The sequence below is a fragment of the Anomaloglossus baeobatrachus genome, chromosome 9, assembly GCF_048569485.1.
Source record: "Anomaloglossus baeobatrachus isolate aAnoBae1 chromosome 9, aAnoBae1.hap1, whole genome shotgun sequence".
NCBI lineage: Eukaryota > Metazoa > Chordata > Amphibia > Anura > Aromobatidae > Anomaloglossus > Anomaloglossus baeobatrachus.
The window spans coordinates 154,666,177-154,685,249 of NC_134361.1; the positions used below are offsets into that span (position 1 = coordinate 154,666,177).

A 19,073-nucleotide genomic window follows, 5' to 3' on the forward strand; every position below is an offset into this window, starting at 1 on the left:
TTCAGTTGAGCACTGGAGTAGAGAGTAGAGCTCAGGAGTGAGGAGGGAAGGTCAAGGGCAGACCTGGGACCAGGCCTGCCACGGACTGTTTAGGTGTCTGGGTCGGAGCCCAGTCACCTCCAGCAAGGTCGGCAGACGGTGGTGGTCGTCTGCAGGAGTTGGTGTACGGTCGGTGGAACCATAAGACCGGGGTCGGGCGGTGGCCCGCCGGTACCAAACCGGGGAGCCGATTGGAAGCCAAGCACCAGGTAGGGTACTCAGACCCCGACTAGGCTAGAAGCCGCCCTGATAGTCGAATTTACTGATTGCGGTCTGGACCTCAGGGGTTCATTCCCACCCAAGTCCCGATTGAAGGCAACAGCCCAACCATCCAGAATAAGTGCCACCGCTAAAGGCAAGAGATCCAAAGGGCCAGCGTCTGCGGGCAAACGGGCTGCCACAACACTTACACGCCGGGGAGCGGACTACCAGTGTCCAGGCACAGGAGTCAACATCTACATAACACAGGTGCAGGGAACGACAGCCATCACCAACCTGTCCAGGGAGAACACTGCAGTCGACTGCGGGCCCCATCCATTCTGCCGTTTGGTTTACCAGAGACTCCATTATCTTGTGTCGGAGTGAGTACACCAGTGCCATCAGGCACCACACCACGTTGCACCGCAACATTGCGCCCTGCACCCCGGACCTCACCTTCCCGCGGGCCCCTGGGACCATCGGCCCCTGCCCACGGAGGGGTTAACACCGAGCTGCATAACACCGTCCCCGGGAGGCCCAGTCAACGGCAGCAGTGGTGTCCACGATACAATCACCACAACCCATAAAGGTAGGTAAAGTTCGTGACGCCACTACCCCCTTTCAGAGCGACATGACCCCCGGGTCCGTGAGAGGCTCGAGCCACCACCCGCAGCACACGAGCACGGATCCGAGCGGCTCGGCGGCCACAGCCGAGGCCGTGGGGCGGTACACTTGCATTATTTCCTATGAGAAATTTTTCTTTGCTAGACGAGTAACTGTGTTTACAAGCACATTCCCAGAACGGAATGTTCTCGTAAACCAAGGTTCTACTGTATAGTGGATTAATGTAGACAAAATGTATGCCACCAAATTGGTATAAATTATGACAACGATGTTCTATAGTCCATGACACTGACATGCAAAATGCCTGTATTGATGATTGTCTCCAAAATATTGAAATGATGTAGCAAGCATTAATTTATTTATTTTTAATTCATTTTCTGTTATATATTTAGGTGGGATAAACTCTTTTGGTTTAAGTCAGGAAACGATTATTAAATGACTTAACTTCATGTCTTTGTTTTGGCTGAATTTCCTTTTTTTTTATTTTTCTCCATTGTACCATGGAATGTTGAAAACAGGATACATCATTAAAGGAGTGTAACCAGCGTCATCTTAAAATCAACAAGAAGAGCAGCCAATCTGTGAGGTGAGATGTTTGTATGTTTAAAATCTGAGATAGATTCCTTGATTTATCAGTATTTTTTTTAAAATATACCGTATTTTTTTGTTTTATAAGACGCACCGGATTATAAGACGCACCCCAAATTTAGAGATAAAAAAGGTAAAAAAAAAAAAAAAAAATGGGGTCAGTCTCAAATGGTGGTGTCTTACCAGAGGGGGGCAGCAGTGGTGGTGAAGCGGGGTCACAGGAGGCAGAGGTTGTGCTGGCAGCGGTGGTCAGTGGTGGCAGCGGCGGGTCAGTAAGGACAGCTGCAGTGGCGACTGGCGGTGACAACTCCGTGGTGGCAACGGCGGTGACGGCTCAGTGGTGGCAAAGGCGGTGACGGCTCAGTGGTAGCAGCGGTGTTGATGGCTCAGTGGTAGCAGCGGCGGTGACGGCTCAGTGGTAACAGCGGCGGTGATGGCTCAGTGGTGGCAGCGGCGGTGACAGCTCAGTGGTGGCAGCAGCGGTGACGGCTCAGTGGTGGCAGCGGCGGCGACAGCTTAGTGGTGGCAGCGGTGGCAGCGGCAACAGCACAGTGGTGGAGCAGGCCGGGGCGGTGTGTCCCACTGTGTCCACAGTCCATGGTCCCAATTCAAGTGATGGCGCCCGGAGCGGCGCATGCACAGATGGAACTTTCATCCAATGGCTCCATCTGCACACGCGCTGACTCCCGGAGCGGCGCGTGCGCAGATCGAGTTCTTGGATGAGAGCTCCATCTGCGCACGCGCTGACACCCGGCACCATCACTTGAAACTGGACCGCAGACACACTGGGACACCCGCGGCACAGCCAGCGCAGGCCGCCCACCTGCCCGCCCAGCCACACAGAGAAGCAGCTGGCCGCCGGGACAGAGAGGCAGACGGCACGCAGCCACAGGAACCCGGCCACATGCACGCACTCAGCCACAGGCGTCCGCACGCACCCGGAAGCCCGCACGCACCCGGACGCCCGCTCGCATCCGGACGCCCGCACAGACAGCCCCACCGGCAGGCTATATTGGGATTTTAAGACGCACCCCTAATTTTCCTCCCAAATTTTAGAAAGCCATGGAACCCATAGGGTGTAGGGGCGACATAACAGCCCGGAGGGTAGGGAGTTGATGGGGTTAAACAGTGTTGGTTCGTTTAGGAATGAGGAAAAGAAGGTGATTGGTTAGGGGGTGGAGTGTGGTGGAAGGAAAGGAGGGAGCTTTATGGTGTATATAATAGGAGGTGGGAGTCAATTACCTCATTTTGCACTTCCTGGATGACAGCTTGGACGGGCTGGGGAACCTCCATCATGACATCCAGCCTGATGGATCCGAACATCGCAGATCTGCAGCTTGGACGGGCTGGGGAACCTCCATCATGATGTCCTGAGGAATCCTCGGATCTGGTCAGCATGGCGGTGCAGGGCGCCCAGGCAGTGCAGTCCCACACCCAGGCTGCCTGGGTGTCTCCTCGGCACCTTCCCCTCCCCCCCCTCTTTGCTGCAGTGCTGGCAGTTTCAGGACTCGCCGGGGTCTTTTGGGGAAGGTGGGGGTGAGGAGGACAACGTGAGAGCCCCCACTCCCGTGGGGACCCTCCACAGCTGGGCGGGCGGCGGTAGCTTGCTGCGCCCACTCTGGCTGTCGGGAGGAATCTCCTGCAGGGCCGCGACGGCCGAAAAGGGGGCGTGTCCAGCCCGGGGGCCTACTTCCGGTGTGAGGCCTCAGCCTGGATTTTTGAGCGATGCGGCCACTCCCGGCCGGGAGCGCGCCCAGCGGCGGTGGATGGACAACACCCCCCCCCCTCCCTCCGCGGGGGGCCGGAGGACGGCTGCCTACAGGGTCACCTCACCTGTGTGGCTGGATTATCGGGACCGGAGGACTGGGCGCAGCAGGCGGCGGCGAGGAGGAGACAGGAGGCGCCTGCAGGGTCACCTCACCTGTGTGGCTGGATTATCGGGACCGGAGGACTGGGCGCAGTAGGCGGCGGCGAGGAGGAGACAGGAGGCGCCTGCAGGGTCACCTCACCTGTGTGGCTGGATCATCTGGACCAGAGGACTGGGCGCAGCAGGTGGCGACGAGGAGGAGACAGGAGGCCTGCTGTCTATCCTGGAGCAGGCATTGGGACAAGGGTGCAGCTCTAATCAGTAGCGGCTTCCCCCAGGAGGGGAGCGCCCAGCATTGTGGAGGTGACAATCGGACCAAACAGGGCATGTGGACACGGTGCTCCTGGCGTCAGGGGGTGAACCCGGCGGGCATTAGGTGCCTGCAGCTTGAGGGACTGTCCCGGGATCAGCGACAGACGACTGGCGAAAAGGACGGTGACGGCTGATCTGAGGGCGTCCTCTGGAGGCAGCCTGGCGCGGTAATCAATTTAAGTTTCAACCTTTTTGTAGTAGTGGGGGGACAGTCGCTATAGTGGAGTAGTGTCTGGAGATATGGGTAGCAGCTGGGGGGGTTTGGAGCATGTGGTTAGTTCATAGGTCGGTTAGTGCCGTGGTCCCTGGGGGGTGTGGGTTCATGTTCTGGAGGCCAGGGACAGAGTTACGGACGGGGTGGTCTCATGGCAGCGTGGCCGTGAGGGTGCAGGTGGCGTCAGGTCTGGTGGTTACAGTTTCAGGTTGGGGATGGCGAGGTTCGGCGTTTACCGCAGTTTAGGTCTTGTGAGACTTGGTTAAGGGTGCTGATGATTGCGGCACATGTGAGCGGGTGAGACGGCGCAGTTATTGAAGGTTTGCTGGGGTGTTTCATTATTAATCTTCTGATGCATTGTGGTTCTTATTGGATGAATTATGGTGGGTCAGGTAAAGGGGCGGGGGGTCCCGCGGTACGGTGTGTGCGAGGAGTTTTCAGGGGGTTTTTGTGAGTGATGTGTAGGTGCGGGGCCCCGGTATGGCGCGAAGGGTTGCTGTGCATAAGTGAATAAAGTAGAGCGGAAATGTAGGAGAAGGTGAAGTGTTGGTTGCTGTAATGGGTTTATAGGTTTGCAACCGCATCAATGGTAACATGGGGTTAATTTGTGGCTAGTCAGCATGTTATCCCATTCTGGAAGTTGGTGCTGGGAGGAATGTTGAGTCCAGCGTGACTGAATTGGTGTTAATGTAGGTGCTGGGCAGCTTTGGGCTGCTGTGGGTGAACTCGGTTAATCAGCAATGGTGGGCTGCGGATGGAATAATGGAGTTTTTCGGACAGCCGTGATTACGGGTGGGGACTATGCGAGTTATGGTTTGGACTAGAGGATTGGGTACTTGTGATGCATAGAGTGTAAGTCGGATAGCTTGGGGCCATCTGGTATTATTGGGTGTTTTGCATGGGTGGACTCCTGGCATCTGTGGGCTGGTGGAGTCTATTTTATATTCATATACAATTTAAAAAGAAAAAAAAAAAAAAAAAAAGGAATGCTTGGCCCGGTGGTAGGTATGGGCATCTGGGTAAGGGTTTGCTTAGGGAGTCGTGGTGCTCCGGTCTCACGGCACGAAGGTATTTGGTTTGAAGGTGCAGTTGTGCGTTACGGGAAAATAGTGGTACGCCCCTCGGTGGTCGGCTTTGAGCGGATACTATGGTGTGGCCAAGGTTTTAATTTATCTTGTGGTGTAATATGAGAGCTCAAAGGGGGTTGCGTGTCACAAGGATTTTCCTTGAGATCGAAAGGCCCGGACATGGTGTTTGGTAAAGTTGTGTCTCCTGATGCCCATGGTTGCATATGGAGTCAATCGGGCCAGTGGTGTGGCTGCAATTTTCCGGTGGGCATTGTAGTACAGGGAGCTTGTCGTGGTCCGGTTTGCGGAGGCAAGCGGACTATGTATTATGGTTGGAGGTGTTGTTGGGGACCTTGGGATCGAAGGTAATGCTTCAATATCTTTGCCTCAGTAAGGGGTACAGGGCGATGATTGCGGTTGTTTTGTTTTTTGAGGCCGTATTAATTTTGGGGTAGAGCATAGTTCCGTTAGGCCGTGTGGGCCTCGTTGAAATTAAGTGGGCCTGATTTCGGATGAAGAAGGTCCATTAGTGTGGTAGTTGAGTATGTGGGAAGATTTTGGGATTTTCTGGGGAAGACAGCTCGAGCCTCTGTTGTTGTCAGAGGGTGTGATGGCGGAATAAATCGGTCAGGGGAGACCGGTAGTGATATTTGGCTCTGGGGAAGCTGCAAGGTCAGCTGTAGGGGAAATTTCAAGGCTATGGATTGCAGTCGTTTTACAGCGGGTTTTCACTTTAGCGGTTTCCTGGGAGAACTAGGTTTGGGGTGCGAAGTGACCCAGTAGCATAAGCAGTGTGAGTGTCATCCTGTTGTTGTATTTCAACCCCAGTGGTGGTTTAATTCAGCTGGAGACAGGAGGAGGACTGACTGTACAGGGTGACTGTACAGTGGTTCTTTGGTCGGTACTGGGGAGGACGATGGTACAGTCGGTACTGCATTTAATTGGTTATAATAAGGCCAGCGCGGCATGGTGTGGATTCCGGTATAGTTTGGGAGCTTGTGGCATGGTGGGCCTGAGTGGCCGTCAGAGGGACCCGGTGGCTCCTGCCACCAAGGATCAGGGGAGTGCGGTGCAGTAAGGTGGACTGGGTACGCTGGCTGGTGCATATATTGGATGCTCAGAGTTTAAGTGATAGATGGAAAGGTTTTAATGGTTGGTGTGGCTTGCAAGTTGGGGGAGCAAGCGTTGGGTGTGTGGGGGTCCAGGCCACGCAAGGTGTCACGTGGCCTGTTCTGTGGCGGGGGTAGGTCTGGTCCAGAGGCGGTTTAACGGATAATGTTGTTTGATTGGAGAGTCACTTGTAGGATATAGTGGCTCCGGTTACAAGGATCTTGCAGGCATGGGTCCTGCAAGGTGGGGGGTATTGATCCGTAGGTGATTCATACCTCATCTCCGGCCCGGTGTGTGTTGCGGCCAGGGATCATGTTTTGATGGTGGAAGGTGGTTTCTGGACCGGGCCTACCCAGGGTTACGTATTGTATTACGTACTGTATTATTATTATTATGGTATTACCTATTGTTAAATGTTGGGGACGCCCGTTGGACGGCGCCCCCTTGTGTTAGTGTGTAAACAATAGGCAATAAAGGGCTGCTGTGGCTATATTTTACCAAGTCACAAGCAATGTCCGTGTATTATTGATACCGGGTAAGGGTAATTTGGGAATAATATAGGAATCAACGACCGGAAAATCCCTCCTGGAAATGTCAAGAAAGCCATGGAACCCATAGGGTGTAGGGGCGACATGACAGCCCGGAGGGTAGGGAGTTGATGGGGTTAAACAGTGTTGGTTCGTTTAGGAATGAGGAAAAGAAGGTGATTGGTTAGGGGGTGGAGTGTGGTGGAAGGAAAGGAGGGAGCTTTATGGTGTATATAATAGGAGGTGGGAGTCAATTACCTCCTTTTGCACTTCCTGGATGACAGCTTCCCACCCACCCTCCCTTCTATTGTGTATTGTTATTATTGGTGTGTTTATATGCATGTATAATTATTCAATTTTAAGAGCCATTACAACAACAAAAAAAAAAAAAATGAGAAAAGAAAGGATTGGAGAAAGTGTCGCTTATAAAAAAAAGAAAAAAACGAAAGAAAAGAGATTTCTTTGTGGATTGTGATGTATATTGTCATTTGGGATTCTTGTAAGTGGGTGAACAAGATGGGGGTAATGTGGGAATATATGTATATGTATATGATGTGTATGATGTATGTGTATGGTCAGCATAAGTAATGGGGATTATGTCCTTTGTCACAGCAGCGGGGGTAGGTCTGGTCCAGAGGAGCTCTAATTGTTACTGGTGTTTGGATGGAGAGCCACTGGGGAAGGTACAGTGGCTCCGGTTACTGGTGACCTGCAGGTACAAGGTTGTCTGCAGGGAGGAGGTATTGCTCCGTTGGTGATCAATGCCTTATATGCCTTATATATGGGTCAGGGTTGTTGCCAAGGATTATATATTAAGGAGTTGATGGTTGCCAGGGAGTCACAGGTGGCTATAGTGCCCCAGGTGATAGGTAATTGAAAGTACGGGAGTTTTTGGTTTGGGTAAGGGTATTACTCCTTTGGTGACTTTTACCTCATTTAAATATGAGACCATTGTTATGGTCAGTGATCCATTTTGGTGAAATGGTAATCGCAGGAGGAGTCACTGGTTGGGGTCATGGTTCTGGATCCAAGTGCAGTGCAAGCATGTGGTTCTGCAAGGCATAGGGGTTTTGATCCGTAGGTGATTAATACCTCTTATCTCTGGGCTAGTTGCAGCCCGGGGATGTTGTTGGATTAAAGTCGCTAACGGGCTTTAAGGTTTTTGAGGTCACAGTTACTGTCATGCACATGGGGGATTGATCCGTAGGTGATTGATGCCTCATATCTCTGGGCTGGAGGTTGCAGCCGGGGATAATATTGACTTGGAGGTAAAGAGGAATGTAAGGTTTTGAGACACGGTTGATACTTGATGCTTCTTGGGGGGGTTTTAATCCGTAGGTGATTAATGCCCCCATCTCTGGGTCGGTGTGTTGCGGCCAGGGATCGTGTTTCTGACGGTTGTGTGATTGAAGGGTCACTTGTAGGATATAGTGGCTTTGGTTACAGGGATCTTGCAGGCATGGGGTCCTGCAAAGTTGGGGTATTGATCCGTAGGTGATTAATGCCTCGTATTTCTGGGTCGGTGTGTTGCGGCCAGGGATCGTGTTTTCTAACGGTTTGTGTGATTGAAGAGTCACTTGCGGAATACAGTGGCTTTGGTTACAGGGATCTTGCAGGCATGGGGTCCTGCAAGGTTGGGGTATTGATCCGTAGGTGATTAATGCCTCGTATCTCTGGGTTGGTGTGTTCCGGTTACAGGGATCTTGCAGGCATGGGGTCCTGCAAGGTTGGGGTATTGATCCGTAGGTGATTAATGCCTCGTATCTCTGGGTTGGTGTGTTCCGGTTACATGGATCTTGCAGGCATGGGGTCCTGCAAGGTTGGGGTATTGATCCGTAGGTGATTAATGCCTCGTATCTCTGGGTCGGTGTGTTGCGGCCAGGGATTGTGTTCTGGTGGTGGAGTATGGCTTCTGGACCGGACTTATGGCGGGGTAGGTCTGGTCCAGAGGCGGTTTAACGGATAATGTTGTTTGATTGGAGAGTCACTTGTAGGATATAGTGGCTCCGGTTACAAGGATCTTGCAGGCATGGGTCCTGCAAGGTGGGGGGTATTGATCCGTAGGTGATTCATACCTCATCTCCGGCCCGGTGTGTGTTGCGGCCAGGGATCATGTTTTGGTGGTGGAAGGTGGTTTCTGGACCGGGCCTACCCAGGGTTACGTATTGTATTACGTACTGTATTATTATTATTATGGTATTACCTATTGTTAAATGTTGGGGACGCCCGTTGGACGGCGCCCCCTTGTGTTAGTGTGTAAACAATAGGCAATAAAGGGCTGCTGTGGCCATATTTTACCAAGTCACAAGCAGTGTCCGTGTATTATTGATACCGGGTAAGGGTAATTTGGGAATAATATAGGAATCAACGACCGGAAAATCCCTCCTGGAAATGTCATGGAAGGAAAAGTGCGTCTTATAATCTGAAAAATACGGTAATCCCTTCATATCAGTTACATTTCTTAAAATTATTAAAGAAAAATAATGAAAACTAATTTTTTTGTTTGTGTTCATAATTAATGCTCACTGTTAGCTGCTAATTTCTACTTTTCCTGTTTAGATGCTTAGGTTAATTTATATGCTAACACAATGTTGGTAGTTTGTACTGCTAGTATGACAGCTTTTCCTGGTAAACCTGAAGGTAAAAGACACACTGATATCAGCCTACTGATGTCAATACCAGGAAGTAGCTTTATTTAAAGAATGGCAACCCAAACAGACTAAAAAAAGCAGCTTCAAAGATGCAATAAAAATGCAGCGTTAAAAATCCACACACATACGGAATGATAAAAACGCAAGTAAACTAAGGTGGGAGAGGGTGCAGAAATTCTGCAGTGTCAAAAACTCAACTGATCCTGATCATGGGAACATAGCCGTACATACATGTGCCCTGAAAAATAACAATGTCATTATAAGGTTCTGTGCACATACTGAGTTTTTTGATGCAGTTTTTTTTAATCTGTATAAAACTTTGCATACCTCTCCTGAAGTCAGCAAAGCCTATGGGTGTGTGCCCATGATCAGTGTTCGCAGCGTTTTAAATGCAGCATACGTCAGCTGTGTCTAAAATGCTGCGTTGTACAGTACAAGCACCGTGGATGGGATTTCTAGAAATCCCGTGCCCACTGTGCTTGTTTTTTCTGCAGCAAACACTGACCTGCGGCACGTGTTTCCAGACCACAGCATGTTAATTGTTTGCTGCGGATTCACATGTGTCCAGCGTAGGGAGGACACAAGCGAGAGAGCGCAGCACACTGAACCCTGATCGTGGGTACAATTACCTGTGGTCTCTTGCATTGTCCTGCGGAGGAGACTTGCAGCTCCGCAGGTCAGGACTCACTGCGTTCTGAATGCAGTCCTGAGTCCTGGCCTGGGCACATACCCTATGGGATTTTTGATTTGCTGTGCATATGGTGCATTTTTTTTCCACGCGGTTTTGGTGCAGGTTTTGATGCAGAAAAAATCTGCAACATGACAATTATTGGTCTGGTTTAGCAGCGTTTTTTTACCAATTTACTTCAATTCATTGACTTTCTTGATGGCCCAAAAACCCACACCAAAACAGCAATAAAACCACGTCTGGTTTGAACAGGTTTTTTTGCCACAGTGTGCAGAAAAATTCTGCACCAAATCTGCAGTGTGTGCGCATAGCCTAATGTTCCTGAAGAAAAATAACCACCAATGCTGTGCCATAAATAAGCCCTATGCTGTGCCCCTGAACACATAATTGCTCCTCACTGTGTTCCCTGCAAAAAAATATTACTCCACACTATCCTCTCCTATAAAATATTCCCACCACACCGTCCCCACGTATATACTGTTACTGTCACACTGCCCCCTAATAAACTAAATACCAATCTGTCCTCCCTTATAAACTATAACCACCACAGCTTCCATAATTATGAAATATGCACACTGTCCTCACATCATGCTGCCCCTCTCCGTGAGCTCCTAATGCTGCCTTCCTCTTTTCCATAATGAGACCTCCATGCTGCCCCACTCATCATACTAAGACCACTACACTAGCGCTTAGGGCACGCTCCCACGAGCGTGAAAAACGGACGAGTGCAATGCCAGAAAATCTCGCATTGCACTCTGACCAATGTTAGTCAATGAGGGAAAGCAGTTGGTCGGCTTTTCTCGCATACAGATTCTGGATGCGAGAAAAGTCGCAACATGCTGCGATTTTCTGCGAGAGCCGTATCGCTCGCACCCATTCAAGTGAATGGGTGCGAGAGAAACATCGGACTGCACTCGGATGTTATCCCAGTGCAGTGCGATATACGCACAGGCTGACAATGGAGGAGATGGGGGGGATTAACCTCTCCCTCTCCTCCGCAAGGACCACCCTCAGCTTCGCAGCTCTGACCCGATGGCAAGATGGGGTCACAGTCGCATGACACTTGGGGGTCATTAGCATATCACATGCCATACGCTAATGTGACTCCGACCTTATGCTGAGACACACACACACACACACACACACACACTACCCCACTCTTGATATTGACTCCCCTACATTGCTCCACTCAATACTGAGCCCACACATGCTTCCCCTCTCCACAATGAGCTCCCAATGCTGCCCCTCTCATTCTGAGTACTTACACTTTCCCCCTATCGATTTTGTCCCTTGCACAATCCCTCTACCCTCATCCCCAGTCTCAAGCATTAGCCCCTCTCTCCCCCTCCCCCAGCCTCCAGTATCAGCCTCTCTACCCCCAGCCTCCAGTATCAGCCTCTCTCCCCCAACCTCCAGTATCAGCCTCTCTCCCCTAACTTCTAGTATCAGCCTCTCTCCTCCAACCTCCAGTATCAGCCTCTCTCCCCCTACCTCCAGTATCAGCCTCTCTCCCCCAACCTCCAGTATCAACCTCTCTCCCCAAACCTCCAGTATCAACCTCTCTCCCCCAGCCTCCAGTATCCCTCTTTCCCCCTCCTCTAGTATCAGCTTTTCTCCCCCTCCCCCAGGATCAGCCTCTCTCTACTCCCCCAGCCTCTAGTATTTGTCTCTCTCCTCCCAGCCTCCAGAATCTGCCTCTCTCCTCCCAACCTCCAGTATCAGCCTCTCTCCCCCAGCCTCCAGTATCAGCCTCTCTCCCCCTCCACCAGTCTCCAGTATCAGCCTCTCTCCCCCTCCTCCAGCCTCCAGGACCAACCTCTCTCCCCCTCCCCAGCCTCCAGTTTCAGCCTCTCTGCCCCTCCCCAGCCTCCAGTTTCAGCCTCTCTTCCCCTCCCCAGCCTCCAGTATCAGCCTCTCTTTCCCTCCCCAGCCTCCAGTATCAGCCTCTCTCCCCCTTCCCAGTATCAACCTCTCTCCCCCCTCCCCAGCCTCCAGTATCAGCCTCTCCCCCCCTCCCTAGGCTCCAAATCAGCCTCTCTTCCCCTCCCCAGCCTCCAGTATCAGCCTCTCTCCCCCTCCCCAGTATCAACTTCTTTCCACCTTCCCCAGCCTCCAGTATCAGCCTCTCTCCCCCCTCCCCAGGCTCCAGTATCAGCCTCTCTCTCCCCTCCCCCAGCCTCCAGTATCAGCCTCTCTCCCCCTCCCCCAGTATCAGCCTCTCTCTGCAGTCCGCATGCGCAGATGCCCAGTCTGTATTAGAGACACCCCCACAATCCCTATCAATCTTCAGCTCTGTGAGCACTTACCTGATTCAGTGCCTGCCGCCCTCGCCCTGCTCCGGTGAGTATCCTCTTCTGACACCAGCCTCCATCACGTCGTCCTCCGTGGCATCCTGCTTTGAGCTCTGCATGTGCCGTCCACAGGAGTATTGGGCGCCGCACGACAGAGCTTATTGGCGCGCACGCCTGTGACCCCGGAAGTGCAGGCGCCAGCAGTTCCAGGGTCAGTCAGCTCCCTGCGCCCGCTGTTTATCTGTATATTCGCATCTTAAAGACGCGGAAACAAATAACTAGAGTTGCACCTCCCCCCCCCTCCGAAAACACAGCAAATTTAATAGACGGAGGAGGAGTGGCGGTTACAATAAAAAAAAAAAAGGTTTTGCTGTGAGAAAGTGCCGCCCCCTGAAAACCGCTACCCCAGGCACTGGACCACGGGTGCCTAGTGGTAAATACGGCCCTGATCTCAGACAATGCATTTCGACGTACTAGATGTCTTTATCATGGTCTGATCAAGACATCTAGTACGTCGAAATGCGTTGTCAGAGATATACATCTAAAGAATATTTTTTTTGTCTGTCAGACATATGTAAGATAACTTTTTATCCTTTCTGAAATAAAAGTTAATTTTAAAACTACAACACCGCCTATTGGAGTGATACGCTGGATATAAAACCTTTCCTGGATATGGGATTCTTTGGAGCAGACCTCTGATACCCATGGGATAAAATGTGGGAACAGCTTTGCAGACTCAGCCATGTGCGATTCCCCACAAACAGTTTAACGGATGGAGATTTTTGATGCAAGCGGAAACAAGTGTAACTGGGGTGGCAGCTCTGAGAAATTAACTGTATGTGGTGTTGAGGTTAACAAAAAAGATTGACTCAGTCTAAAAGTCTATAAATACACGCAATAATAGCATAGATACACACAATTGTTGAAAAAATACAAAGTATTTATTATTTTGAGTGTGATACATGCAAGACAGCACAGAAAAAAGTTAATTAAAATCATCACAACAACAAAGGGGGCGGTGTAACAATGAGTGGTGCCTTTGTTATATACATGTACCCAAAATAGTGGGTTTCATTCGAGGAGAGAGCTTAAATTGATGAAATAATGACAGGAATTTAAGTCAAATACAGCAGGGATCACAAATGCGTACAACATACATAATGATCTTAAATAGAATTACATATCTGGAGGTAGTAATGATTCATGATACTATAAACAGGGTTTACTTTTAATCGTTGAATAAATGGCTGGTATTATATGTCAAATCCACTCAGAGAAATACATAAGACCAAATTGGTTCATATAAAAAGTATACATAGTCAGACATAGTCAAATATAGATAGGCACAAATAATCAGTGTTTATCAATGAACCACCACAATCGGCTATCGCAGCTGCTAGATGACATGAATGTTAGGATTTGATAACCCAGCCAGCCACAACAACGCTGTTGCACAAGTAGGTAAGAAGCCACAAAATGAGGCTAAATAGCCATAAGATGGGAGAAAAACGCTGATCCTTGCAGGGAAGAAAGAAGCGTTGTGAAACGCGCGTCAGGTGTTTGCGGTGTACTCTGTCGGGGGCCTCTATTTTGGTGGCTATTATCTCTTATTGAGCTTCTTCAATGGTTCATTGTAGTCTTCCCCTTTCAAAAAGATGTTTCGCAACCCTACGCCCACGCTTGTCAGACACCTAACACAAAAGATAAATTATTTCTTTCCTGCCTCAGTTGGCAATATTGTGAAGGCACTAAAAAGTACCAATAACTAGAAATATGATAAACTGTGTAATTTGGAGCAGACACTGAAAAGTGCCAAAACCTTTTTAGCTAGTTCACAAGCAAATTTTCAGCAAGCACTACTAACTAACAACACGTAGAAATGTGGTTGACTGCATAATTTTGAGCAGGCAATGAAAAGTTCCAAGACCTTTGTTAGCTAGTTCACTAGCAAATTTACAGCAGGCACTAATAACTAACATACCTAGAAATGTGGGTCAATGTGTAATTTGTAGCAGGCACTTAAAAGTGGCAAGACATTTTTAGCTAGTTCACTAGAAAATTTACAGCAGGAACAGCTAACAATACCTAAAAATGTGGGTCAATGCATAACGTGTAGCAGGCACTCAAAAGTGCCAAGACATATTTAGCTAGATCACTAGAAAATTTACAGCATTCACTATTAACTAACAATGTAGTTGACAGTATAATTTCCAGCAGGCACTGAAAAGTCCTAAGACCTTTTTAGCTAGTTCACTAGCAAATTTACAGCAGGCACTACTAACTAACAATACCTAGAAATGTGTTTCACTGGCAAATTTGGAGCAGGCAGTAATACATAGCTAGAGTTGAGCGCGGTTCGTGGTTCGTGGTTCTCCAGTTCGCGGTTCGAGTGATTTTGGGGGCTGTTCTAGATAGAACTAGAACTTGAGATTTTTGCTAAAGCTCGATAGTTCTAGTTACGTTCGAGAACGGTTCTAGCAGCAAAAAGCCAAGCTAATTACTAGCTGGCTTTCCGCTGTAATACTGTAAGCCACTCTGTGACTCACACTATTATGAAATTTCAGCGTATAGTCTGCGGGAACAGCGCGTTCAGATCACTGCTGCTGGGATAATTTTTTTTTCTGTTCTTCCTTCCCTCCCTAAGCGCGCGTGTAGTGGGCCAGCATGTCAGCCAATCCCAGACACACACACAGCTAAGTTGACTTTTAGCCAGAGAAGCAACGGCATGTGTGATATGATGTCCATGTCACATGTCCCTGCATTATAAATACGGGCATCTGCCTGTCTGGACGCCATTATTTGCCTTCTGCGTCTGGGTGTCAGTCACCGCAGGTTCAGCTCCTGTCTCCGATACTGCTGTGTACGCTCTACACACAGCACTATACAGAATAGGGATAGAAGTTTCTTTCAGCCCTTGTAAGGGCTAATAACAGCAGGCTCAGAGCCATAGGTGACAGTTAGGTCCGTGGAAAGAGGTTTTAAAAGCTACAGATAAGAGTGTCTGTGTAGCTAAGGTCAGGGAGTTCCTTGCTGCATGTCACCATTAGGAGCGATAGAAAGTGAGGCTTCCTTTCCTATACACTAACCCACAACTCAGCCACTGTACCCTCCTGCCCTTTGCACACTCAAGCTCATTGTTACTAAGCCATTATATTAGCAAACACTGAGGAAACTTAGTGGCATCCTAAAAGTGGCTGTTGGACTTCCATTAGTGTCCCACTAGTGCAAATCTATTTGCAGCACCTCTGCATTGCACACTCAAGCTCATTGTTACGAAGCCATTATACTAGCAAACACAGAGGATACTTAGTGGCATCCTAAAAGTGGCTGTTGGACTTCCATTAGTGTCCCACTAGTGCAAATCTATTTGCAGCACCTCTGCATTGCACACTCAAGCTCATTGTTACTAAGCCATTATACTAGCAAACACAGAGGATACTTAGTGGCATCCTAAAAGTGGCTGTTGGACTTCCATTAGTGTCCCACTAGTGCAAATCTATTTGCAGCACCTCTGCATTGCACACTCAAGCTCATTGTTACTAAGCCATTATAATAGCAAACACTGAGGAAACTTAGTGGCATTCTAAAAGTGGCTGTTCGACTTCCATTAGTGTCCCACTGGTGCAAATCTATTTGCAGCACCTCTGCATTGCACACTCAAGCTCATTGTTACTAAGCCATTATACTAGCAAACACGGAGGATATTTAGTGGCATCCTAAAAGTGGCTTTTGGACTTCCATTAGAGTCCCACTAGTGCAAATCTATTTGCAGCACCTCTGCATTGCACACTCAAGCTCATTGTTACTAAGTCATTATACTAGCAAACACTGAGGAAACTTAGTGGCATCCTAAAAGTGGCTGTTAAACTTCCATTAGTGTCCTACTAGTGCAAATCTATTTTCAGCATCTCTGCATTGCACACTCAAGCTCATTCTTACTAAGCCATTATTCTAACAAACACTGAGGAAACTTAGTGACATCCTAAAAGTGGCTGTTGGACTTCCATTAGTGTCCCACTAGTGCAAATCTATTTGCAGCACCTCTGCATTGCACACTCAAACTCATTGTTACGAAGCAATTATACTAGCAAACACTGAGGAAACTTAGTGGCATCCTAAAAGTGGCTGTTGGACTTCTATTAGTGTCCCACTAGTGCAAATCTATTTGCAGCACCTCTGCATTGCACACTCAAGCTCATTGCTACTAAGCCATTATACTAGCAAATACTGAGGAAACTTAGTGGCATCCTAAAAGTGACTGTTGGACTTCCATTAGTGTCCCACTAGTGCAAATCTATTTTCAGCACCTCTGCATTGCACACTCAAGCTCATTGTTACTAAGCCATTATTCTAGCAAACACTGAGGAAACGTAGTGGCATCCTAAAAGTGGCTGTTGGACTTCCATTAGTGTCCCACTAGTGCAAATCTATTTGCAGCACCTCTGCATTGCACACTCAAGCTCATTGTTACTAAGCCATTATACTAGCAAACACGGAGGATAATTAGTGGCATCCTAAAAGTGGCTGTTGGACTTCTACTAGTGTCCCACTAGTGCAAATCTATTTGCAGCACCTCTGCATTGCACACTCAAGCTCATTGTTACTAAGCCATTATACTAGCAAACACGGAGGATAATTAGTGGCATCCTAAAAGTGGCTGTTGGACTTCTACTAGTGTCCCACTAGTGCAAATCTATTTGCAGCACCTCTGCATTGCACACTCAAGCTCATTGTTACTAAGCCATTATACTAGCAAACACTGAGGAAACTTAGTGGCATCCTAAAAGTGGCTGTTGGACTTCCATTAGTGTCCCACTAATGCAAATCTATTTTCAGCACCTCTGCATTGCACACTCAAGCTCATTTTTACTAAGCCATTATTCTAGCAAACGCTGAGGAAACGTAGTGGCATCCTAAAAGTGGCTGTTGGACTTCCATTTGTGTCCCACTAGTGCAAATCTATTTGCAGCACCTCTGCATGGCACATTCAAGCTCATTGTTACTAAGCCATTATACTAGCAAACACTGAGGAAACTTAGTGGCATCCTAAAAGTGGCTGTTGGACTTCCATTAGTGTCCCACTAGTGAAAATATATTTGCAGCACTTCTGCATTGCACACTCAAGCTCATTGTTACTAAGCCATTATACTAGCAAACACTGAGGAAACTTAGTGGCATCCTAAAAGTGGCTCTTGGACTTCCATTAGTGTCCCACTGGTGCAAATCTATTTGAAGCACCTCTGCATTGCACACTCAAGCTCATTGTTACTAAGCCATTATACTAGCAAACACGGAGGAAACTTAGTGGCATCCTAAATGTGGCTGTTGGACTTCTATTAGTGTCCCAATAGTGCAAATCTATTTGCAGCACCTCTGCATTGCACACTCAAGCTCATTGTTACTAAGCCATTATACTAGCAAACACTGAGGAAACTTAGTGGCATCCTAAAAGTGGCTGCTGGACTTCCATTAGTGTCCCACTAGTGCAAATCTATTTGCAGCACCTCTGCATTGCACACTCAAGCTCATTGTTACTAAGCCATTATACTAGCAAACACTGAGGAAACTTAGTGGCATCCTAAAAGTGTCTGTTGGACTTCCATTAGTGTCCCACTAGTGCAAATCTATTTTCAGCACCTCTGCATTGCACACTCAAGCTCATTGTTACTAAGCCATTATACTAGCAAACACTGAGGAAACTTAGTGGCATCCTAAAAGTGGCTGTTGGACTTCTATTAGTGTCCCACTAGTGCAAATCTATTTGCAGCACCTCTGCATTGCACACTTAAGCTCATTGTTACTAAGCCATTATACTAGCAAACACTGAGGAAACTTAGTGGCACCCTAAAAGTGGCTGTTGGACTTCCATTAGTGTCCCACTAGTGCAAATCTATTTTTCCACACCTCTGCATTGTACACGCAAGCTCACTGTTACTAAGCCATTATACTAGCAAACACTGACTTAGTGGCATCCTAAAAGTGGCTGTTGGACTTCCATTAGTGTCCCACTAGTGCAAATCTATTTGCAGAACCTCTGCATTGCACACTCAAGCTCATTGTTACTAAGCCAATATACTAGAAAAAACTGAGGAAACTTAGTGGCATCCTAAAAGTGGCTGTTGGACTTCCATTAGTGTCCCACTAGTGCAAATCTATTTGCAGCACTTCTGCATTGCACACTCAAGCTCATTGTTACTAAGCCATTATACTAGCAAACACTGAGGAAACTTAGTGGCATCCTAAAAGTGGCAGTTGGACTTCCATTAGTGTCCCACTGGTGCAAATCTATTTGCAGCACCTCTGCATTGCACACTCAAGCTCATTGTTACTAAGCCATTATACTAGCAAACACGGAGGATACTTAGTGGCATCCTAAAAGTGGCTTTTGGACTTCCATTAGAAACCCACTAGTGCAAATCTATATGCAGCACCTCTGCATTGCACACTCAAGCTCATTGTTACTAAGCCATTATACTAGCAAACACTGAGTAAACTTAGTGGCATCCTAAAAGTGGCTGTTGGACTTCCAATAGTGTCCCACTAGTGCAAATCTATTTGCAGCACCTCTGCATTGCACACTCAAGCTCATTGTTACTAAGCCATTATACTAGCAAACACTAAGGAAACTTAGTGGCATCCTAAAAGTGGCTGTTGGACTTCTATTAGTGTCCCACTAGTGCAAATCTATTTTCAGAACCTCTGCATTGCACAATTAAGCTCATTGTTACTAAGCAATTATACTAGCAAACACTGAGGAAACTTAGTGGCATCCTAAAAGTGGCTGTTGGACTTCCATTAGTGTCCCACTAGTGCAAATCTATTTGCAGCACCTCTGCATTGCACACTCAAGCTCATTGCTACTAAGCCATTATACTAGCAAATACTGAGGAAACTTAG

At 48.2% G+C, this 19,073-nt stretch overlaps 1 protein-coding gene across 1 annotated transcript in view; it reads left to right on the forward strand.

The window, feature by feature from the left end:
• Window positions 1–19,073, forward strand: part of LOC142251327 (protein Shroom4-like) — a 1,515,126-nt gene that overhangs the window by 557,943 nt on the left and 938,110 nt on the right. The window contains exon 4 of the mRNA XM_075324019.1: window positions 1,380–1,447. Coding sequence (XP_075180134.1) covers window positions 1,380–1,447 — 68 coding nt within the window. The remainder of the gene's footprint in view (window positions 1–1,379; window positions 1,448–19,073) is intronic.